Source organism: Chinchilla lanigera, unplaced genomic scaffold, assembly GCF_000276665.1.
Source record: "Chinchilla lanigera isolate Chin_1 unplaced genomic scaffold, ChiLan1.0 scaffold00066, whole genome shotgun sequence".
Lineage (NCBI taxonomy): Eukaryota > Metazoa > Chordata > Mammalia > Rodentia > Chinchillidae > Chinchilla > Chinchilla lanigera.
Genome location: NW_004955467.1, coordinates 3,391,432 through 3,416,883, shown reverse-complemented (window position 1 = coordinate 3,416,883; position 25,452 = coordinate 3,391,432). Strand labels below are relative to the sequence as shown.

General features: G+C 36.7%; 1 protein-coding gene across 1 annotated transcript in view; it reads left to right on the top strand.

The window, feature by feature from the left end:
* The first annotated feature begins 1,105 nt into the window (after window positions 1-1,105).
* LOC102022268 (protoheme IX farnesyltransferase, mitochondrial) overlaps window positions 1,106-25,452 on the top strand; it is a 121,579-nt gene continuing 97,232 nt past the window's right edge. Inside the window, exons 1-3 of the mRNA XM_005399336.2 lie at window positions 1,106-1,261; window positions 5,771-5,904; window positions 7,670-7,991. Of these exons, the coding sequence (XP_005399393.1) occupies window positions 1,219-1,261; window positions 5,771-5,904; window positions 7,670-7,991 (499 nt within the window). The 5' untranslated portion in view covers window positions 1,106-1,218. The remainder of the gene's footprint in view (window positions 1,262-5,770; window positions 5,905-7,669; window positions 7,992-25,452) is intronic.

Sequence of the window (25,452 nt, the reverse complement as noted above, 5' to 3'; positions counted from 1 at the left end):
ACAGACCTAAGCTAATCACTGCAGTTAATCTCAGCCTTTCTTGTAGATTGGAAAAATTTTACTGTTCCTTCCTCTGAGTAGCAGTAAGTTTAAACCTCTGAAGCCTTCCTTAATCCAGCTACACAGACATGTTACATTACTAGTTTTCAGCAGCACTTTCTGCATTACAACTATCACACTGACACCCATAAATAACCTCTCCTCCTCCCACAGGTATAGTGTAGCTCCTACAGAATCAAAAGGATTTTACTTTTCTCAGGGTTCCCCAGCATAGTAATGCTAACTGAAGTGAATCAAAAAATCAAAATGGCTATCACCTCGGCACTGAAAACAGAAACTGCCCTCTCTTTTTTAACAAAAGAAGACACTTTTCTTTCAAGTACTTGTACTAACCCCAACGTGAGAAATCGCAGAAGGGAGGGCTGCTGCCAGATGCGCTCTAGCAAGCACAGGATCAGTAATAACCACTTAGCGCCTGTATGTGCTAGGTGCTTCGCCACCCATTTGAGACATTATTCTCCGAACCCCCTTGCAAAGCATACACTGCACTACTACTGCCTACGTCCCACCGAGGGTCAGAGGACTTACGTAACTTCTTCAAGCACGATCACAAGAAGAGGAGCCCCCACGCCAGGGCCCCGGCCCTTAACCGCCACACGAACTTCTTCCCCTGGGGTACTCTGATGACTCCCCCGCCCAGCTCCTCCAGGCTTCCCTGTGACTGTGAATACAGCAAAGTTCTAAGCGGAACTCAGGAGACGGGAAGGCAGAGGCCTGGCCACGAGAACCCTGACCTCTCGGCGCTCGGCCACCGCCAAGGGTCCCAACCGTAACATTAAATGCCAGCGAGAAGACCGCGGCCAAGTCTTGCCCCTCGCCTGGTCACTCCGGATCGCCCTGCATTACGCCAGAGGATGCGTGCCGGCTTCTGGGACCGGGAAGCGCGGGTCTGCCTTCCGCGCCGTTTTTTCCTCAGAAGGGCGTTTCCACTCAGCGCTTTTCGCGTTCCCTGAAGGTGCTCCAGGCTCACTACGGTCCCAGTCAGCCGGCACGACTCAGACAGCGTCCAGCCGCACTTTCTTCCCCCAACCCTCCAGCCGGAAGTGGCGAGCCGGAAGTCCCGCCTGCCACAGGGGGCGGGCGAGCAGCATGGCGGCGCCCAGCACCCGGTGAGGAGTGGGGACCTGGGATCCCAGGGAGCGGCTGGACTCACGCGTTATGGCCGTATTCCCGCACACTCTCTCCTCACGCCTACTGACAGGTACCGTAACCCGCCTCGAGCACAGCCTCTGGAAAATTCTGCCTTTTTTGCGACTTGCGAGGCCGTGGTTTCTGCTAGCTGCAACCTTGAGAGCCCTTGGGGAGGTCCGCCGGGCAACGGTGTGGGGAGGTGACCTTTTGAGTGCTCTAAACTGAAGAGGCGCGAAAGTGTGGACCAGTCTTGCACTGTGGCCCCGGTGGTCCACACCATGTCCACTTCCTTCCCTGGGAAGTGCGGGCTTTGGGCTGAGGACCGAGAACCTCGGGTCTCCGCAAGCCTATTGGTTTATCAAAGCCACAGTTCCAAGCCACTGGCTTTTAGCGGCTAGCGAAGCCCTTTGCTCTTACTCAGGAGCCTTATGCCACTATCAGGGATCGTGATGATAATGATGACAATTGCAGACAGCAGCCCACAATCCCCTCTTAGACCTCTGACTTTCTATCTTCAGTACGGATTCTCATATAATCCTCCCATTTGAAGAATCTATGATAAATGTATGTTGAAGTTTGAATACTCATCCCTGGCTTTTAGGAAGGTCTCTTCTCAGATGTCACCTTTTCAGAGAAAGCTACCCTGATTTCCCTGTCTAAAACAGGGCCCTGCCCTTTTTCTTTCATATCATCCTATTTCTTTTTTTCTTCATGGTTAACAGTCTTTGACTGATATGTATATATATATAGAGAGAGAGAGAGAGAGAGAGAGAGAGAAAGAGAGAGAAAGGGAGAGAGAGAGGGGAAATGTATGCAGTACATACACACTTAGGAAAAGAAAAACTTGTGCAAATATTTTAATACTAAATTTATTGAGAAACCTGGAGATTAATACAAGTTACTTTTGGTCTCTACAATTACAAGAGATGCTCAAAGTGGTGACCGTTAGCTTGCAGATACTTAGTACGGCTTGGGTAACCTTGGTCATTGAGATTGCTGACATACATTTTCAGTTTCTTCTCCAAAGGCCAGCAGTGTAGTGGGTTTTCTGCAATATAAGACATTCTCTAGGGTCCTCCATACAAGGGTAACACCCATCTGTTGAAAAGACGTACTATTTTTTTTTTCCTGAAATGTATATGCATGTTTTTGGCATGCTCTCTCTCTCTCTCTCTCTCTCTCTCTCTCTCTCTCTCTCTCTCTCTCTCTCTCTCTCTGTCTCTGTCTCTCTCTCCCCCCCCCCTTTCCCTCTCCATGTTTTTCTCAGCTACAGCATAAATTTTCCAAAGGTAGAAGGGTGTGGACCGTAGCTGTTTCTGGTTCACCCAATGCTTGTAATAATACCTTGTGCACATTGTTGGCTCTCAGTAAACATTTGTAAATGAATGAAATTTGGCCTGATAAAGGAGGCTGAGCTTTTGCCCCTGTATTTTAGAATGGTAACTGACTGAGGAGTGAGGAATATGTTATCACTGGTCTATATTTGAGGTCAGATAGTAGAAGCCAGGGGCTGACTTTTGGTTACAGTCCAGAAACTTTTCAGTTTTCATCTACCACACACAAGTCTACTGCATTGTCTAGCAATATTGATCACTGTATGTCTTTTGTCCTTATTTTTCATAGTGTTATTTTATGGGTCTCTTCTAGTCTGTGACCTCAGGGCAAATCAGGTGACTTCTAGGATTCAGTTTAGGTGTCTGTAAAAATGACACAATTAAACTTCATGCTCTCAAAGGTCCCTTCTGGTTCATAAAGTGGGGTAGAGAGGAGAAGAGTATAATAGATGAAACAGGTGGCCAAGGCTTGTTAACTGTTGAAGCTGGAGGATAAGTAATGGGGTTGGGGGAATCATTATATTATTCTGCCTTTATGTATTACTGCAATTTTTCATAATGAAAAGTATTTTTGAAAATTAGTATGATGCTGTTTGAACCATATTTTTGACCTTTCGCTATCCCTTATTGTGAATGTCGTTTGACCCTGACCCTGGGCACTATGAGAAGGCTCATTATTTCCTAGTGCTTGAATTGCCCCCCGTGTTTGGAGGCTTCTCCAATGTAAATCCCTAAGACTAGGTGTTTTTCTACTTTTCCACTTCATATTTTCAGCTTCCTATAGTAGACATAATTCTACTTAACTCCTCAAAATCTCCCAGTTCTAGTAGATGAGCTGTACATGGTCTGCATACTTAGTTGCTGAATGCCTTTGTATTAGTTGTACAGAAGGAATTAATAGCTTGTTTTGTAAAACTGAACATAACACCAACAAATCTACTAGTAAGTTGTCTGTGACCTTCTATGATGCATTTGAAAGATCCACAAAGAACTTGATAGGGAGAGGTGGTAAATAAGTTAAACTATGACTGTGCTAGATATCTAGTAATGCATTAGATATGTATAATTTTGCTTATTAAAGTTTGGAATATTTTATAGTCATTAAGTTTCAGAAGCTTTCATCTCTGGTCTTCTTATCTGATTTTAGAAGCCCTAAAACATGATCCAGTGTTGATGGCGAATAGTAGTTACAGTAAAACTTTCAGATTCTTTTTTCTTGTTGGTAATAGTGCGATTGAACCTTGTGCCTTCACCCTCAGCTATATCCCCAGCCCTTTTTATTTGTTTTTGTTTTTTGTTTTTTAATATTTTAGTCTCATTAAGTCACCAAGTTGTTTAGATTAGGCTTGACGCCCCTAGAGTCCTGGAATTACAGGCATGCATAGGCACACCTAGCTTATTTCCAGATTTTTAATGTTATCTGTTGAAAACCCTGTGCACTGTATTTTAAAATTTAACACTTGCTTATCTTGTGCTGAAATAGATTTCTTTTTCTAGGCACTGATTTATGTTATATTAAAGGAAGGGTTTTCACAGTTTGTAAGTATAGATTTCTAGCTGTTTTTTCTAATTACTGATATTCTGTAAAAATTTCAGTTTAGCCCACTTAATCTTGAAAGGTATTTTTGAAGGTGATTCCAAGGCAAACACATATTCATATATGTATGGAAAATATGATTTCAGTGAAGTGACTTATCTGCAGTGTAAGATAATTGCCATGTATTTTAAGAGGTGGTGATAGTTCTCTTTCCCATAGCCCAGGAAGACTATATGAACCATCAAGTCATGAAACATTATTTCATTATTACATGGAAAATACTTTGCTAGTAAAGATTAGTAGAGCCCCTGCCATTGTGTTAAAAAATGATATTGGAAATAATTTGCACTAAGAAATGCCATAAAACATAATATAAAGTGAATACTTGAAGGAAACTTTGAAAATTTCACAGGCAGAGTCAAGCTAAGAAACAACATAAAGTTAAACAAGTTGTAAGCTGTTTAATATGTTTAGTGGAATGGCATGAGGCAAGATTGCTTTGCTGAATTGTGTGTATAGGTTTGGTTGAGTAATATGCATATATTCTGGTTTTTAGGAAGAAAACTGTTGGCTTTGTAGAATGTGGATTGGAGTGGGAAAGAAATTAGTGGAGACAGGATGACTGGCTTAACTCCTACTACTGTTACTACAGTCCAAATATAAGACCATAGGGATCTGTATCAGTGGGAATGAAATGGAGTAGAAAATGTTAACCTGTATTTTGGAGTTCACTCTACAGTATTTGATCATTGTTCGATGCTAAAGGGAGAGGAACCATGATCCTGAAGTCTTAAATAAGTAATATTTTTTCCCTTGCAATAGAGAACAGATAAAAGGTGAGATAGTGTTCTTAAAAATGTATTGCTTTCTGTCCACTTGGAAATACCAAGAGCAGTTGGATATAGGGCCCATAATGTCTCTCTAGAAATGAAATGAAGATTAACAATTACCCATTTGCTCAGGGATAGTATTTATGGTTCAGAACAGTGGGAAGCCAATTGCCTTAAAGTGACAGACACAGAAAGAGGAGACCCTATAGGAATCTGAAAGCAGAAAGCAGAGAACCAAAAGAACCTGTTATATCATAGAAACCATGGGAGGAGGGACTTTTAAAAAGGGCAGAATTGTACGGTTATACAGACTGTCAAAGACTTGACTTGGATGAGGTCTGAGGCAGAGTATTCAATTTGTTGATCTGAGAGAAGATGTAGAAGAATGATTAAAAGCCAAATTTGGATACAACAAAAACAGTTTTTTCTTAACTGATAAGAATCATATTTCATTGGAAACTATTTCCTTTTCCTTTTAGTTGTCTTAGCCTACTTGAACAGACTATTAATCTGAGGTATATATATTTCATTTTACTGTCATTTGTTGACAAAATGTGCTTTTCATTTTCTAGTTCTTAAAAAGTAACAACTGATTGTTTTGTGTTTGCTTCTTAAAAACATCTAGAGTTTAGTGATTTCAGCATTTAGTATAGTAAAAGTGTAATGATCCAGAAGTGAAAAATTTCTGAGCCCTCCTAAGGAATTGTACTGATTTAAACAATGAGTAGGTCTGATAAATTGCATTTATTCATGCATCTGCATTTCTGATCTGTCACATAGTACAACACTTAACTAACTTTGCTTCTGGATAGGTATAATCATCATTTGGTGAGAAGCATTAATCATTGTAACATTTCTTCCTTCTCTCTCTGTTTCAGGTTGGGTAGGAGGATGTGTCTGGTATTTAGAAAGAAGAGCTATACTGGAATCCCCTCATAAGTTTATGCACCTTTTCAGGAATGTCAATAAACAGTGGATTACATTTCAGCACTTTAACTTCCTCAAACGCATGGTATGTTTTAAAGACCATATTTACTCTGTTGCTTCCTGTCTATACTTTTCTCTGTATGAGGGAATTTCAGAATGCCTATAAGAACAATTTTAGAAGTACTATTTGAAAAAGACTTATTTAGTGCCCTAAGTTTATCCAAAGCTTTAATCTCTTGTTTTGATTACTCTTAACACAAACCAGAATAATTCTGGCATTTGAGGTTAAAAGGATGATCTTGAACTTATTGATTTAAGTTAGGAGAAAGATTGAAAACTTCTGGCATGTTCCAACTCAGCTAAAATTAGGAAAAGCTGAAAATTGTGATACATCTTTTAAAGTTCTTTGAAGTTCTGTAAATATGTCAGAAATATAGAAATAATTGTTTTAACAGTGTGACTATTTTGTTAAATCAGCAGTGTATTTAAAAATCTTTTAACAACGTACTTATTATTAAAATGTAAATTTAACTTACAACCGTACTAAAACTAGATATATTGACCAGAGATAAGAGTTTCTAGAAATGTTCCTACTTTTGAAGTTGGGAAATCAAGGATATTTGGATATTTGGAAAAAGTTGAAGATATTTAATGCCTTTTTATGTAAATATAACCATGAATTCATTGATCAACTTGTAGATTTTGTCTAAGACTAGAATTTTAGTTTCAAGCCTTTGTGATGTACTTAATTAGTTCGCAGCATAGATGGCTTCTCTTCCCAGGGCCACCTATAACTGATTATTAATTCTTGCTTTTGTCAGTTTCAGGGGCTTGGTTCCCTCATCTAGAAATTTATTTGTTTGTTTGTTTGTTTGTTTTTATTTTTTTTTCCAGTACTGGGAATTGAACTCACGATCTTGCTCTTGCCAGGCATGCTCTGTGCCGCTGAGCTAACTCCCCAGCCCCTCCTCTAGAAATTTAAAAGAGAGATAATCCATCTTCTTTCATAGCTTTTGAGAAATAGAATGAGATGTGACATAAAGTGCCTCACAAGTCTTAGTAGTCATTACTAGTTTTTAATGGAAGTGATAGGGACTGTCTGACTAAAACATGTGCTTTCCTCATACCACACTGCTGTGATGTCATTAAGCCTGGGATTACCACTGAGCCCCTGTCAGCACTGTGCCTAAGAACATGGAAAATCTATGACCTTGGTTTTTGACTTCAGAAAATTTTTTAATTGTGTTTGGAATGTTAAGCCTCCAGGATAATGAATAAAATTAAAAATAGATGTATTTTGCTTTCAAGAGACTAAGAGTTTGGGGATTTTCTAAACCACAGAATTTGAAACTGTTGCTGTGGTATTAATTTTTTTCTCCATATCTCACTCAGTAGGGTGATTTCCATGTCATGGATGCTCAATAAGTACATGCTGAATTAACAGTAAAGTTATAGGAGGTGTTTTCAAGTACTGTAAAAGACAGAGTGATCAAAGATGTCTCTTTTTTTTTTTTTTTTTTTTTTGGTACTGGGAATAGAACTCAGGACCTTGCACTTGCCAGGCAGGTGCTTGTGCCGCTGAGCTATATCCCTGACCTTTTTTTTTTTTGTAAAGATGTCTTTAAAACAACCTTTGAAGAGCATTTTAGGCCTTTTTGTTTGTTTGTATTTGAGATAGAATCTCTCTTTATAATTCAGGCTGACCTTGAACTCACTATGTAGCCCATTGGCCTCAAACTCATGGCATTCCTCCTGCCTCAGCTTCCTGAGTGCTGGGATTATCCACGTGTGCCAGTACACCTGGTTTGAAATTTTATAGTAATGTGTTTCATTTTGTTGTTGTTTTCTAGTATGTCACACAAGTGAATAGGATCCTGAACCAGCAAGTAAAACCAAAGCCAGAACCAGTAGCATCGCCTTTCTTTGAAAAAATGTCTTCAGGTGAAGCCAAAGCAGAAATAGATGAGATGAAATCTCTTTCATCCCCAAGCCTGTCTTTGTCCAGAAAGCCAAGTGAAAAGGAATTGATAGAAGTAGAGTCTGCCTCTGTAATTGAAAGCTCAGTAGATGTGGGCAAAGAGGCAAAAGAGGAAAAGCAATGGAAAGAGATGAAGCTGCACCTTGATGACTTGCCTGGCATCTTGGCTCGACTATCCAAAATCAAACTCACAGGTACTTTGTGTTTTTGATATAAGTACTTACTTGTGACTTGTTTTTACTTAAACAAAGGAAATTTTATTTACTGCCTCCAAAAGAATAATTTGAAATTGTAGATCCTTTCAGTATTTTTTTGTCTTTTCTATTTAAAATTCAAAATAACATTTTCTGAATGCACTTTACCCAGAATTGTAAATGGTATAAGTGTACTACAGTTAACCCTACTTTTATTTGCAACTAAAGTAGAATGTTTATCCTAAGAAAGAATTATCCTGTCTGTAGTATTTTTATACCTATTGTATTTTAAAAATGTAGAACAAGGAGAATTGAACTGATGATGTGAACTCACAATAGCCACTGGGCTCCGGGCCACTGCTGTGTTCTGCTTTTTGTAGGACCTGTGGGATTGTGCCATGTATGCAGGAATACAGAGTGCTTTACTGAAAGGAAGTTAGGAACCAGAGGGTTTTTTCAAGTTCTAGTACACTATACTAAGTTTTATTGTATACACTTGGCTACTAATCCATAATTATGCCATCTAGATGTGACAGCCAACCTGTGATTCATGTAAAGCTTTATTATCTCATAGCAGAACTTAGGAATACTTTATTCCATGCTAATGCTGTGTGTGTTCTAGATCATCTGCATACTAAAGAACACCTACTTTCTTATGTTCTTGGATGAGAATAAAGAGGTACACTATAAGTGGTAAAGCTAACTGAATACCATTTGAGGACAGAAAGTGGGAGCTAATGTTGTAGAGTCCAATAAATAAGACAGGGAGTCTTTGAGAGTAGAGAAAGATCTGGGAAAGAATGGTTTTGTTTGGCTTTATAGAGTGGAGCCTGAAAAACTAGTGTGAACGGGAGTAAGTTAGACAAATTCTTTTGTAAGTGACCAACTTCACTGAAAGAAAATCGTTTGTTGGGAGATAAATAGATATAGGAGATTTCATAAAGGAGCTGAAAGATCTTAGATTCACATAATGTTACTCTAAAATAATGAGGCTGATTTTACGTGGTACTCTGTCTTCATGCTTGCTAACTAAGCAAAAAATCATGTTTCTAAAGAAGTTAATCTTTTGTAATTCTTACAAGTGGTCTGAGTGTCATATTGTTGACATGTTAAGAATGCCTGAACATAATTTATGATCCTAAGGATGTCACCCAAGAAATGAGGGCTCCCAACCCATAGGCATTGGAAGTGGGCATTGTCTGCAGCAGGATATTTGTATGCACCATCATTTAGCATGTCTGATCTACACAGTAGTTTCCTTTCTTATCGTTCCATTTCTGTCAGCGGTACCAGCACACTTCACCCTGCTCAGATGAGAAACCTTAGGATCAGTCTTAGCTCTTTGTTCTCCATTCTCCCCTTTATCTCTAGTCAAATGTGGTAATGTTATCAAGAGAATCTTTAATAATGCCTGAGATGTTTGCTTTCTCATCCCCATTTGTGAAGCTGCCATCCTAATTCTGGACCAAAACACGAGGCCGTTGGTTTTCCCAGCTTCTTCTAATTGTCTTTTGTTCTTCACTCTACCCCCACTGCAGTTCATGTTGGGCAGAGCTGCCATACTAACATTCCCAAAATATTCCTTTCAGTTTTCCTAACCTGCGGGAGAGTCTACCATTTCTTACTATTGCGTCCTGCCTCAACTTGCCCAGTTGAACAAAAACTTGTAGTCTAGAATGATCATACTCTGCGCCACAAACACACTTTTTCTCTTTCCTCCAGCCTGTGACTGAGTCTGTTCCTTCCACCCCACCATACGTGTTCTCCCTGCCTACAAGGGAGATTGGTCTGCCTGTTTTATCAGTCAAGTCCTGTCAGGGCCTGTGTAGTAAGCCAACCATTGCTGTAATCAATTGCACATCCTGTCCATAACATTTCCTAGCCAGGGATATATTGTGCAGTTCTTTAACCTTATTAAGATAATTTTTATACTATAAAGTAGGAATAATAAGTCAGTTAAAATTACATGATGTGTTAAAAGCACCCAACAGCATGCGTGATACACAGGAGGCACTGAAAGGTTAATTTCCAAATAATTGTGGGTAAACACTTGATTGTCTGTTTAATGTGTGTTGATTCCCTTAAGATTATGTCTGCCTACGCAGGAGGCTGAGGTAAGTATTTACTAGGTAGGGAAGACAAGGAAAGAATTGTAAGGAGAAGAAACCTTTGCAAAGGCAAAGAAGCTTTATACGTCCTAGCAAGTTTGAAAACCTGAAGAGTGACTGTGAGTGGCACAGCATGACCTGAGAGTGATACAGGAGAGGTGCCCGAGTGACATTGGTCAACTGAGACTGAGGGATGGCATAGGGGTCATGTCATCACATGGGTACGCATAGCATGAAGAGTTCAGCTCCCATACTGCAGTGGTTAAAACTCCTAGAAGGTTCTTAGAAGGCATATGATCATTTTGTGATTTGTCTTACTTATCATTTAGTTGTATTAATTACAGTTGATATAAGCTTACTATAAAAAAAGTACTCAGATAGTACAGAAGGGTGCATCTTAAAGTGGAGAAGTACCATTTCCATCAGACTTCTCCTTGAAATGTAGCCTTTTTCTGTATATGTATGCACTTGTAGATATAGTTGTTTTCTTTAACAGAAACAGGGCTATACCATAGTGTACACATATAGTACAGGAGTATACTATATACTATGTAGTAGTACTACATGTATAGTAGTATTACATATGTATAGTAAACAATACTAAATACTATATACGGGATAGTATATATAGTACAGTATATACAGTATACGTATGGAAAACATTATAATGTGTGTGTTATAGAACTAGCCATTTTCCTATAAAAGTATAACTTCCACTGACAGTATTTTCCTCACTGCATACTATCCCATTATAGAGGTAAATAACTATTCCTCTGTAGGTAAATATTTAGGGTGCTTTCAATGTTATGTTATCAAAACTAATTATTTTATATGCATAAGTCTTTATATGCATACTTAAGTTTATCTGTAAGATAAGTATTTAAGAATGTTATGGCTGACTTTAAACATTTTAGTTTTTGATCGGTCAACCAGTTTATTCCTGGAAAAGATAGTATAATATACTCTCTCCAGTAGCATATGAGAATCTCATTCCATCTTTATACTGTGCTCCTTGCATTTGGCAGTTTTTTCTCTGAAAACATTTTATGCATATTTTTATTGGTTAAGTTTTGGTAAGATTAGCATCTTTTTCTCTTATTTTAATCATGTGTATTTTTTCTTCTGTTACTTGTTACTTATATTCTTAATCACATCTTAATAATTTTTAATAATTAAATCATGTATTACAAACACCCACCAGCATGACTGACACTTGGGAGGCACTGAAAGGTTAGTTTCCAAGTAACGGCAGGAAAATAAAGAAAATTAGCATTTCATGTATCACATTTGTTTCGAGTATTTTTTTCATATCTTGTCTTTTTAATTTTTACTTTATTTGTGATTTTTTTTGGGGGGGGGGTTCTGGTACCAGGAATCGAACTCATGACCTTGTGCATGCCAGGCAGGCTGTACCGCTGAGCTAAATCCCCAGCCCCCTATTTGTGATATTTTGTTGGTTTATTTTGCTTTGCCCACTGAGATTTTTAATTTTGATATATTCAATTTTTTTTTCATTTTTAGAGGCTTTTATCACTGTATGTTTACAAAAACTTTTATTCATGTTTTCTGTTTTTGTGTTTTTTAAGGATGGGGGACTATCTGGAATATATTTTGGAATATATTCTGGAAGGAGTAGGATTAAGAATACTTCTATGTAGTGCTATTGGGCAAGGATCACCTCCTTTTGTAAATACAGGTTTATTGAAACAGCCACGCCCATTTGTCTGTGCTGTTACCATGCTACAGTAACAGTTAAATGATTATGATAGAAACCATATGGTGTAGAAAGTCTGAAACACTGACTGGTTATTTACAGAAAAAGGTTTACTTTTGAAGAGCATGGACTAGGAAGAGGCAAAGTAGTGGCAGTGGATGACTTGGGGTTGAACTGAGCCTGTGGTAGGGAATGAGCAGAACCTGTGGAAGATGTAGGAGAGTGCTCAGGAGCCATAAAATAAAAAGTGGAGAACATGGAACTGCAGAGAATTCAAATACCTTTAGATGAAGGAGGTGTTTGCCAGCTCTCAGAGAGAGAGAGAGAGAGAGAGACAGAAGGAGAGAGAGAGAGGGAAAGTGAATGAGAATGAATATTGTATTGATTTTTATGGAACCAGAATCTCTCCAGTCACATCTTGGCTCTTGCTAGCTCAGTTAGGTTGAGCCATTTCCATAATCTGTGAACTAGGCATAATAGTATACCTACTTCTACTTCTTAGGCTTGTTACAAGTATTAAATGACATGACATTTGCATATTACATGCCAGGTACATGTTAAAAAGTATACACCTATTTCTTAAAAAATAAGTATGATACCTGGTTGCCCCACAGGCATTTAGGTTTTGCTACTGTCATATCCAGTGGGCAGGTAGGTGGCTGTTAAAGACAAGAGCTTGGTTAAAACACTAGGCTGGAGGCATCAGGTCTTCAGCATGGAGTTGGCAATGAAGCTGTGGTAGTGAATGGGCCTACTGAATGTCAGCTTGTAGAGTGAGCAGAGCTGAATGTCAGAGACAGGATTTTGGGTATATCCCTTTTTAAAATGGGGTAGGATGTGTAATGGGGTCTGCAAGGAAATCAGTGGTCAAAGGACAATAACCAGGAAAGGGTTCTGTCACAGAAGTCAAAAGCACAGTAGTTCATAAAGGAAGTGCTCTACACTGTTCAGTGCTAAAGAGGAGTCTCCTAAGAAGCCTAGACAGAAATAGTTATTAGGAAAGTCAGTGTTGACTACTTGCTAAATCATGGTATAATTATATTTCCTCTTTTTATAGTTTTATATGAGCTGCTTTAAATAATTCATTTAATTTTTTGAACTTTATTCTTATTATATGTATGTCGGAGCTGAGGGAAGTATGATAACTGATGTAAGGAAGGTCAGCTTTTTTCTGTCTAACCATATCTTTCCTTTATACTGTCTATTGTATTGTTTTTTTTCTTTTATGTGGCTTATATAGTTATATATCTGAAGTCTCATTCCAGATGCAAGGTTTGATATTTAAAACATGGTGTTATGGAATCTCAAGCAATTATTAAATTAATAATACACACTATGTTATGTGGTATGAGTCAATTTATTGGTTCCCAAATGTCAGTGTGGAAGGAGCACTAATTGTATGCTTGTTAAAATGGTGATTCCTGGCTGCTGTCCCCAGTAATTCAGATAACCTAGGGCTGGAACAAGACCTAGAGATCTGCATATTTGCAAAGTACACCAGACGATTCTGACATAGGTAATCCTGGACCACACTTCTAGAAAGTAAAGGAGGTGTCACACAGGCAGTCAGCACTGGTCCCAAACCAAGTGGTCTGGCTGGATGGGAAGAAAACTCACCTCATGAGAGCCAGAGCAGCTGGTTGGGACCCCTGACAGCAAGGGCCAGAGCAGCTGGTGAGGACCAAAGCCAGCTGGGCAGAACATGGACCACACAAGAGAGGTAAGCAGGATGCAGCAAGGGAAAAGAGAACTACAGCTCACCTATGGTCACAGATGGTAAAGTCCTAGGGTAATAAATTTTCCTGCATATGGTTTTATATATTCCATGCCCCAGGTTTCTGGATGAACTAATTCAATTAAAGTCATTTCCTTCTGCTTATTCCATTTAAAGAAGCAGCACCCTTTGAATGACCCCTACCCTCTTATCTGACCCTTTACCTCCCTAGTTTATTATTTGAATTTACACATCTTAGAGTCAGCAGGATTTTCTTCTTTAGGAAAATCTCTGCTATCTATCAATTGATTTCTTTTGGACTTTTAACATCTTGGAAAATTCATTTATAACTAATGATAGCCAAGGCAGAAATATCTGAAAGTCAGCAATCACTTTTAGAGAACTAGTCTTTATTTTGCCTCCTTTTGTTTATAAGTGTAATTTACACCAAGATAATTAACGGTAGAATGAGTAGAGGGCCATATATTGATCGTATTTATATTTCCTGTGCAGCATAGCAGGATAGCCACAGCCTAAACCTTGGCACTTATGCCAGGATATGGATCAAGCATTTGCTGGTGTGTCATGTAAAGATTTTTTTTCCTATGAAGGGAAATAAGGCTGAGTTTATAAAAAAGGAATAATATGTCTCCCTTGAGTTTTACTTGCCAACTGAGCTATTTACAATATGCTTTTGGAGTTTGTTGCATGGACCACACCGGCAAGGAAATTTTATTTGGATTAGGATCATAAGAGGTTTTAGTGACTCAACTGAGTTTATGCTTAATATAGGTCAATAAAAAGCAAAACTTTTTTCCTGAATAACATCTGTGCTGAAAAGTTACAGCACATTTTCTGAGACCAGAACACTAAAATAGATTGTTTATTAGAGCCAATAGATTATGCTGTTGATAAAACTGACACAAACTGCAGCCCGTCCGTGTATACATTTATTTTTCTCCCTAGAGTTTAGAATGTTGTTTTTTATTAAAAGAAAAAAAGCAAACATGGAAGATGCAGATGCAAATCCATTTTAGTTTGCTTAGATAGTTTTAAAAAGTCGATTTACTGTAATCTTTAGTTATTAGGTAGCTATGTCAGGGGATTCCCTGTGTTTCCATAAAAATACTCATTGAGTGAATTATGATTTGTGGAAGTTCATAGTATTTTGAAGTGATTATTTTAATGCTCTGTTTATAAAATGTTCTAGTAGTATTTTAAATGAACTAAATTCTTTTTAGAAAAAAAATGAAGTACAGATAAGAGAGAACATTGAAATTCCTGTATGATTTTACCATTTCAAAATAGTAACTGTTTTTTTAGATTTTGATGTGTTAGAATTTTTTCTATATATCTCAGCTATAATACTTTATGCTTTCTAAATAAAAGGTATAAATGCTTTCTGTACTTTTAAAATTTAATATTCTGATGTATTTTTGGTCTCCATAGGTTTTGTTTTTTTTTAACGACTTCTAATTTCTTTCAGTTTTCTTAAGTCAAAAATACTAAAGAGGGCAGGGGACAGATGCTGTGGCCAGGGAGGTCTCAGGGCTCCAGATCCTGGGGCTTCGGGCTCCATTGCCCAGAACGCACCCAAGTCCGCCCCGCGCTGGGACCCTGAGCCCAGCTGCACTGAGCTGGTGGAGGCCGCCAGGTGTCCTGAGCCCCAGCACATCGGGTTTCTTCCTTCCCCAACCCCCCGTGGGCCCCCACCTTGGCTTCAGGGTTGCAAAAGCAAAGAACAATTTAAAAAAACAAAAACTGAAGAATATACAAAAAACTCTAGGCTGTGTAGTAACTAGGTTTTATGGGTAGTTTTTCAGCCTTCTCTGTTCACAGTTTGTATTGAAATGTTAACTGTATAGGCTCTTGAGTCGACTGGCTGGGTTGGGTCCCTGGTTCACAGTTTACTGACCTTTTGACTAGAGCTATGTTAACCAACATTTTTTCATTGTTGAGACTAAATACCCAACACCCAAAGTTAAAGGAGGAAAGGTTTATATCTAGTTCACAGTTTATACAGGTTTCAGTCCATAATCAGCGGGCTCCAAGGTAGGGTGGCATGGCAGACAGACCTTACAGAGGAGAAACAGTTCTTGGTAGGCAGAAAGTAGCAAAGCAAGCAAGGTACAACCACAGCTCACTCTATCTTTTATGTCTTATCCAGGCTACTTAGGGCAGGTAGCACTCACACCCTTAATCCTAATTCCCTTGATCACACACCCTAGATCCAGCCAGCTCTGAACAAGCCCCACCTGTGACTGGATGAGGCTTTGGGGGGACATCTAAACATAAGCCATAGCAGAGACTCCGTTTTTAACTTCTATAAGCTTCAGTTTCATTTGTACAATGGGGATAATTCCACCTGGGAGGATTGTTTTGAAGATTATAAGAAATAAGTAAATAGTTCAGTATCATAGGTAGTAATATTTAAGAAAGATTAATTATTATTATATTATACTATATTACTGTACATGTTATATTTATTATGTTTCTTGTATGAAAATAGAGTCATATCATATATTTTGTTCACTTACTTGCATTCTTCCCTAAGTAATACAACAAGACATTTCTAAGATTGATAGCATTCTTTGGATAGATATATTGAATTTGCTGAATCATTTCCTTATTAGTGGATATTTAAATAGTTTCTAAATTTTCGCTATTAAAAATAATGGTCTTTTTAATATTGTACAATGCTTTTGTATGTTTTTATTTTGGAACATTAGTTCCATAGATGTATACCTTTGTTTTTAATGATGCAACATTGCATGGCATAGTTTATATCATTATTTTTCTTCTACTTAGGTGGTTTTCATTATAGTATTACTGTTATAAATAGTGCTATAATATCTTTGAAGCTAATTCGTGATGACTTTCCTAGGATAAGGACATGTAAGTGCCTTGCTGGGTTAAAGGTTATGCACGCCTTTAAATGTTTCCATTTTCACTGACAGATTTCCCTTACGAAAGATTTTGTCAGTTGGTGTTGTTACAGAGGCAACTAACCTGCCATACCTTTACCAGTGAACGCTAGATAATAGTCTATTTTTCTAAATAACTCTACCAATTTGATGTGTAGAAACTGGCTGTTTTTAATTTTATTTTTAAGACTACTGAGAGGTTTTATATTATTTATATGTTGATTTTATGATTTATATTTCTTTTGTGCATGGTCCATTTGCTTTCCACCTTTAGTCTGTCTTTATTTTTTACATACTAAATATTTGATCCCATTGTATATCTTTTGTAAATGTTTTATATCTTATGTGTCATTTGCTTCTTTTCATTTATCAATATTTTTCTATGCAAAAGTTCCTTTTATGTAACCAAATCTATTAACCTTTTTCCTTGATGTTCCACTTTAAGGCTTTTCCATATGAAAATTTTATACATATTTATCACTTTGTTCATCTTTTTTGGGGAAGTGGTTTGAGACAGGGTCTTGCTATGTAATTCAGTCTGGCCGTGAATGGCCTTGTGTAGTCCATGCTGGACTACTCAGACTCACGGCAATCCTCCTGCTTCAGTCTCCTGAGTATTAGGATTACAAGTATGTGCCCCCATACCCGGCCCAACTTGTTAATCTTAACATTGTCATGATTTTATATTTTGCATTAAATTTTTATTTATAGGTGATATATTATGGTCAGTGATGTAAGGTAGACGTATAGCCAGTTTCTACTTTTATTAACCAGTGTTTGAGTATCCTCTTCACAAATTTAAGAAATGTAATTAGAATTGCAGTGTGTTGATAGATAAATTTGTGGATGATTTGAGATCTTTGCCATATTATATCATCTTCATTTGTCAAATCTTTTATGCCTTTTCAGTTTTATACTTTTCTTTAAATGAATCAGTGCATTTACTAATAAATTGATTTGGGAGTGTTTTAAAGTTATTTTGCAGTTCATTATTTAGGTTTTTTTTAGAAATACAGTCAAGTAATGATCAGGTTATCTCCTTTTACACATTTACGCTAATTATTTCATTTTCTGGTTAATTTCCTCTGTTTTATACTCTATCCACTTGTTTTTTCTGTAATTTTCCACTTCATTTGGAAAAATCCTCTGAGATGTATTATGTAAAACATTGGTTTGATATTTTTGCATCCCTGTTTTATTACATCTCATGATTTTTAAAATTCTACTACTGCAGGTTTTGCTTCTTTACATTTTTCTTAACCCACTGTACTTGTTTCATGGGGGTTGTTTTTCTAGCATGTGCAGATTTACTTTTTCTAGCTATTGAACCAATACTGCATGGCTTCTATGTTCCTAGGGTGTCTAATAAGTGTTGTGAGCACAGCGAGTATGTATATCAACATGGTCCTACCCTCTTGGATCTTACTCTTTATGAAGAGGTTAGAGACTTGTGGTTCCTGCATCTTTTTAAAACAAGCATTTGAGCTTTTATTCCATACCTCTTTAATATTATAGAATAATTTTTATAAGTCTTTTATAAGTCACTGATGACTGACATTTGCCTCTCTTCATCTTTATCCATTCCTTGTTTTTTGTATTTTATAGAGGAAAAAAAACCACAATAAAACAGAGTTTCAAAACAGGCTAGTACAAGAGTAACAGTAAATAATATATTACATGTAGTTACTCAGAGTAGAAGATACAGGCATGAAATCTTGTCCAAACAATATTAGCATAAAACTTTCTTTTCAGTAAACTAAGTGAAACTAGCTTTATAGCTATCTTAACTAGCTTTTGTAGAAATATGTTTTTTTTATTTTTCCCTTCCTTCCATTCCCCTTTCTTCCTCATCACAGTTTGTCTTTTCTTTTGAACAATTTCTTCCCATTTCCCAATATCTATTGTACATTTTGGATCTTATTTACTCATTCACTTTCTCACACTAGTGAGACAATGTAATGTCTATGTCTGATTTATTTCACTCGTGAGTATGTCTTGATTTGCATTCATTTACCTATAAAAGTCTCCAGTTTATCCTTCTTTATGGCTGAGTAGTATTCCATTATATTAAAAAACCATTTCTTTTTTGTCCATTACTCAGTTGATGGGCATCTGGGTTGTTTCCAAGATTTAGCTACTACAAATTGTGCTGCTATAAACATGAGTGCACATATATTGCTGTGGTATAATGTTTTTAATTCTTCTGAGAAGATACCCAGAAGGAGGATAGCTGGGTTGAATGGGAGCTTTAATCCTAGTTTTTAAAGGAAACTCCACACTGATTTTCACAGTGGTTGCACCAGTCTACACTCCTACCAACAGTGGAGAAGGATTCCCTTTTTCACCACAGTCCCTCCAACATTTGTTTTTGATGTTTTTGATGACAGCCATTCTTTCTGGGGTGACATGGAGTCTCAGTGTTATTTTGATTTGTGTCTCTTGAATAATCAATGATGTTGAACATTTTTCACATATTTATTTGCCATTTGTATTTCTTCATCTGAGAAGTACCTCTTCATCTCAGATGCCCATTTATAGATTGGGAATTTGAATTTGGTTTCATTTTTTTCAATTCTTTGTATATTCTAGATATGTCTTTTGTCTGTGGGAGAACTGGTCTAATTTTTTCCTACTCTGTTGGTGATTTCTTTTGTTGTGTAAAAGCTTTTTAGTAAGGTGAGATCCCATTTGTTGATTCTTTGTAATAGCTCCCTTGTGATTTGGGTTTTGTTCATGAAGTCTCTTGACTGTGTCTATGTCTTCGAGATTTCTGCCAACTTTCTCTTCCAGTAAATTTAATGTTTTTGTTTTAATATTTAGATCTTTGATCCATTTTGATTGTAGTTTAGTGGTGACAGACATGGGTCTAGTTTTAGTCTTCAGCATGTGGAGAGCCAGTTTTTCTGGAGCCATTTATTAAAGAGACTGTCTTTCTTCCAGTGAACATGTTTGACTCCTTTGTCAAAAGTGGCTGAGTGTGTTTGGGGTTATGTCTGCAACTTCTATTCTGTTCCACTGCGCCTCAGACCTATTTTTTTGTCAGTACCATGCTGATTTTATCACAGTAGCTTTGTAGTATAATTTTCGGTCTGGGATAGTGATGCCTCTTGACTTGCCTTTGTTGCCCAGAGTTGCTTTTGCTAGGTCTCTTCTACTTTCAAATGAATTTTAGGAATGTATTCTCCAGATCTGTGAGGTATGCTAATGTTATTTTGATTAGGATTGCATTAAATCTGTATAACAGTTTTGGGAATAGGGCCATTCATTTTTCACTGTTAGTTCTTCCTATCCATGAGTAAGGGATATGTTACCATTTTCTGTTACCCTCTTTGATCTCCTTTTTTAGGGCACTGTAATTTTCACTGTATAGATATTTTATATCCTTTGTTAGATTGACTCCTAAGTGCTTCATTTTTTGGATGCTTTTGTGAAGGGTGTACTTTTCCTAATTTCTCTTCTTCTGTGAGCTTCTTGTTTGTGTACAAGAATGCTATAGATTTTTGAGTGTTATCCTGCTATACTATGAAGTTTGGATATTAAATCCGCAAATGTTGTGGTGGAGTTTTGGGGTCTTCTATGAACAGTATCATGTCATCTGCAAATAATGATAAATTTAACTTTTTCCTTTCCTATGTTTATTCGTTTTATTTCCTTCTCTTGTCTAATTGCTGTACTTAATGTTTCCAGAATTATATTGAATAGAATTGGTGGTAATGGACATCCTTGTTTTGTTCCTGATTTTAGAGTAAAAGCTTCCAGTTTTCAACCTTTTAATACGATGTTAGCTGGTGGTTTGTCATAGATGGCCTTTATAAGAGTGAGGTAAAGACCATCTATTCCAATTATCTGGAGCATTTTTGTCATGAATTGCTATTGGGCTTTGCCAAATGCTTTTGCTGCATCTGTTGAGGTGATCATGTGATTTTTGTCTTTGGTTTTATTAATATGGTGTGTTGCATTTATTGATTTGCATATGTTCAACCATACCTGCATCCCTGGGATGAATGCTACTTGGTCATGGTGTATGATCTTCTGCATGATTTGCTGTATTCTGTTTGCCAGTATCTTACTGAGGATTTTTGTATCTATGTTCATTAGAGAGATTGGCCTGTAGTTTTCTTTTTTGGTGGGTTTTTCTCTGGTTTTGGAATCAAGGTAATACTTGCTTCCAGAAATGAGTTTGGAAGTACTGCTTCCCTTTGAGTTTCTTTAAAGAGTTTCAGCATTAGTGGCATTAGTTCTTCTCTAAATTTCTTATAGAATTCAACGGTGAATCTGTCAGGGCCTAGGCTTTTCTTTGTTGGTAAATTTTTAATTACATTTTCAATTTCATTAGTTGATATCAGGTTATTTGCAATTTTTATATCTTCTTGATTTAGTTTTGGCAGTTCAATTTTGTCTAGGAATCTGTCCATTTCTTCTGCATTTTCCATTTTATTAGAATATAGATTCATTCTCATAATCCATGTAGATGATCTTCTGGATTTCTGTGGGACCTGTTGTGATTTTGCCCTTTTCATTCCTAGTTGCTTGAATTTATATCTTTTCCTCTTTTTGATGAGGTTGGCTAATGGTTTATCAACTTTATTTATTCTTTCAAAGAACCAACTCTTTGATTCATTGATTCTTTGTATTTATTTTCTTAGTCTCTATTGCATTTCATTTCTGCTGTTATCTTCATAATTTCCTCCCTCATTTAAGCTTTGGGTTTTATTTTTTCTTCTTTTTTAGAAATTTGAGTTTTAACATTAGGTAATTTATTTGAGCACATTCTGTTTTCTTGATGTGTAAGTTTATTGCTATAAATTTTCCTCATAGGACTGCTTTCATTGCATCATATAAGTTTTAGAATATTGTATCAGCATTATCATTTAATTGTGTATACTGTTTAATTTCATCTTTAATATTCTCTGTGACCCGTTAGTTGTTCAGAAGGGTGTTGTTTAATGTCCATGTGTTTATGTATTTTTTTTGTGATTTCCCTTGTCATTGATTTGTCATCCATTTCCAGTTGCATTGTGCTATTGTCAGATAGTATGCATAGTATGATTTCATTTCCTCTACATTTGCTTAAACATGTTTTGTCAGCTGTTTTGGAGTATGTCCCATGTGCAGCTGAGAAGAATGTATATTCTGATGTTTTGGGGTGGAATTCTCTCTCGACATCTACTAAATCCATTTGTTCACAGGCTTGGTTTAATTCTAATATTTGTTGATTTTTTTGTCTAGTTGATATATGTATTTGTGAGAGTGAGGTATTAAAGCCCCCAGCTACAGTTGTGTTAGTGCTTATTTGGTTTTTCATGTCTGTTAATATTGGTTTTATGTAGTTGGTGAACCTGTGTTTGGTGCATAAATATTTATGATTGTTATCTCTTCTTAGAGTATTCCCCTTAACAAGTATGTAGTGACCTTCTTTGTCTCTTTTGATCAGTTTTGGCTTAAGGTTTGTATTGTCTGCAAATAGAATAGCTACCCCTGCTTTTTTTCTGATTTCCTGTGTCATGGAGAATTATTTTCCATCCTTTGACTTTTTGAGTGATTTTCTTTTTGGGTTAAATGTGTTTCTTGAAGCAGCATATTGTTGGATCTTGCTTCTTGATCCATTCCATCAGTCTATTTCTTTTGATTGGTGAGTTGAGACCATTTATGTTGATTGTTATAACTGATGTTTTGGCTTGTCTTTTTTATGTTGTTTTCCTGTTGTTTATTACCTGGTTTTTTTGCTCTGTTTAATTGCCTGCCCTGCCGGGCAGCTTCTTTCTATTAGTGTTCCTATGTTTGTGGTTTCATTATCTCTTTCTAATATGTCTTTCAGAGCATTCTGTATTGCTGGTTTGGTGATCATAAATTTCTTCCGTTCTTTGTCATGGAAATATCATATTTCTCCATCAGTTTTGAAAGATAGTTTTGCAGAGTACATCAATCTGGGTTGAAAATTGTTTTTCTTTTAGAATTTGAAATACCGCACTCCAAGGTCTCCATATTTGAGGGTTTGTATTGAGAAGTCTGCTGTGATTCTGATGGGTTTCCTTTATAAGTGGTATGTTTCTTTTCTCTATCTGCTTTTAATATTTTGTTCTTTTGTTGAATTTGTGGAATCTTGATTATTATATGCCTTAGTGTAGATTTATTTTTATCATGGCTATTTGGAATTCTATATGTTTCATTTATTTTATGCCAAATTCTTTATCCAGGTTTGGGAAATTTTCTGCCATTATTTCTGTGATGTCAGATAACAGGTTTTTAATGGCTTTTGAGCAGTCTCCACTTTTCTCACTGATTCCAATCAATCTTATGTTATTCTTTGCTTCATTCTGTAGCTGTTGGATTGACTTTTCGTGGTCTCTTGCGATTTTTAAGATTTCTTTCGTTTCCTGGTCACTAGTCTCGTTCCTGTCTTCTACATCTGATAGTCTGTCTGTACCTTCATTCAGTCTGCTTAATATGCTTTCCATGGAGCTTTTAATCTCCTGGATTTCTGTTTGGATCTGTTTCATTGATTCCATTTTTTGTCTGTGTTTGGCATTCATGCTTTCCATCTTTTTCCTGAGCTCCTCTCTTTGTTTATCTGTGTCTTCTTTAATGTCTTTCATTTTGATCATTTGTTTTTGCACCTTAGAGGTTATTTTTTCTGTTACCTCTTGCATTTGTTTTTTCACTTCTGCTGCTATTATTTCAGAGAGTTCCATTTGTTGGCTTCTGATTTCCTCTGTCCTTTGTGCTCTGGACTTGTCCTGGGTAGGCTGGGTGTTTGGAGTTGCATTTTGCTTCTTCGTCTTGAGGGATGGGATTAGTTTTCTGTGGCTTGAGTTTTCCCCAGTCAGATAAAAAAGGAAAAGAAAAGAAAAAAAAGGAAATACAAGAAAAGAGAAGGGGTGGCCCTACCCTCCCACTTCTGTTCCTTGTGTCTTCATCCCAAGCACAATAGTTTCCCCTAACTTACCACATATGGTTCGTATTGTTATTGTTGCATGAGACATTTCCGTGCCTTTAAACCGCCCCGTCCATCCTGTGTGCCTTAGCTGGGATCCTGCTGTGTCCGTGGTGTTGCTGCAGGTCTTCAGGCCCTTGTTCCAGACAGTGCAGGGAAGAGGCAGAACTCAGACTCTTACTGCCAGGTGCCATAGTCCCTTGTCAGTGGAGGAAGGGAGGAGCTGAACTCAGATTCTTCTCACCAGCTGCTGCTGTCACAGGTCAATCCTACCATCCCAGGTCAATCTCCATTCCTGAATGAAGACAGTATGTACTACTCCATACAGTAGTTCTACCTAGAAATGAACATAAGCCTCATGGGGACAAGACATTGCACTTTGCATATACTTCATGTGTACAGCTGTGCCTGGTACAGAGTAGGTTCTCAGCATATAATGATTGAATAAATGCATGGTTAGTTTACCTTCATTGCCTAAATTTTGTGAAAACTCTCCTCCTTGAAGCTCAAAGATACATTCTTTTTTTTTGCTTTATCCTAAAAGTCTCTAGCTGACACCCTTTTATTTTCCAGGTAAGTGGTAAACATAAATGCCATCACTCAATTCTTACCAGACTTGGTAAATAACTATTGATTTCCAGGTTTACTTAAAGGGTCAGGAGCACCAATAAGGGAATTTTTCCAGTTATTGATCATCCAAAAAACTATTTCTAAGGGACTCTTCTTGCTAGAAAGTTCTCTTGGATGCTTAGAATAACTATCCAGTACTATTGTATCACTATTACTAGGAGTAAATGAAAACTCTCAGTGGGAAAGAAAATAATGATGCATTTATGTATAAATAAATATATATATGTATGTATTTATGTACAAATGAACAAGTAAGGTGATCCATTTTACTGCCCAGTTGTTACATGTGTTATACAGAATAATCAACTATAATAAACATTAAATATTGGCAAAAGCAGAATAATACTTAAAGATAATCTTAATTATTTATTATTGTATATGCATATCTTGCACATATACTGTCTCCTACCTGGGCACGCACACTTGTAATTTGGATAAGAAACTGCTGTTTTAGTAAAAGCTGCTCAATTAATAATTCCTTCTTACCAAGTTCATTTTTGGAGACATGTTTCTACTTTTTAAAAGTTTCATTGTTTGAACCACTTTTAGCTTATCAATATCAATTTTATGGAAAAGTATTTTAATTAATTAGAAAGATTACAGATTTCTACCCCTATATCTACAAAGGATAAAAAAAGTTATAACAAAACTAAAAAAAAAAAAAAACAAAACAAATTAGGGTGACAAAGTTGAAGAGCTCTTTTGATTCAACGAAAAGCTATAATTAAAAGAACAATCTTAGGATCTCAATGTTATATAATTATCTTAATATAAACAGCTTTTCTTTCTGTATTTGTCAGTCTTGAGGGGTATTTTATTTCCCTTTCTTTGAATACTAACTGTAAATGCAAACCAAATGCTTCTTGGTGAATCACATTGGTGATCATACTTACATGTTTCATTTTGGTAGCAATATTACTCGGTAAATTTGCAATTCTGAGATTCACTTTGGCCTTAGGACTTCCAGTCCAACCTTGGTCATTAAGTCTATTAAAAACAAACAGAAAAGAGGAAAACAGGAAGCCTTACCTAATAAGTTCTTAGTTTTGCAGCTGGGTTACATTAAATCTCTATAGGTCTTACCTTTTAACCAGAAGTAGTTACGGTTTATAATCAGTTACCCCTGATAGCCTTTAATGTGGTTGAGAAAAAATACTCTCTCTCATCAGCTGAGTTTTCATGTGAATTTTACAGTAAGCATGAGAATTACCACCTCTGTGAGGTGTGTTGGTAGGGAGACTGTATTGAGAATACATTGGTCAACCTGTGAGACCTAAAAAACTCATTGAAATTAGAAATGTAACCATTTGAAGCTGAAATAAGGAAGGGAAATCATAAAGAAGCTATTTAATTTTTAAAAATACACCAATTTGAACATCAAAAGAAACTTTCCTCAGAATTGAATACATTTGGTATCTTAACAAAAGTGTATTCCAT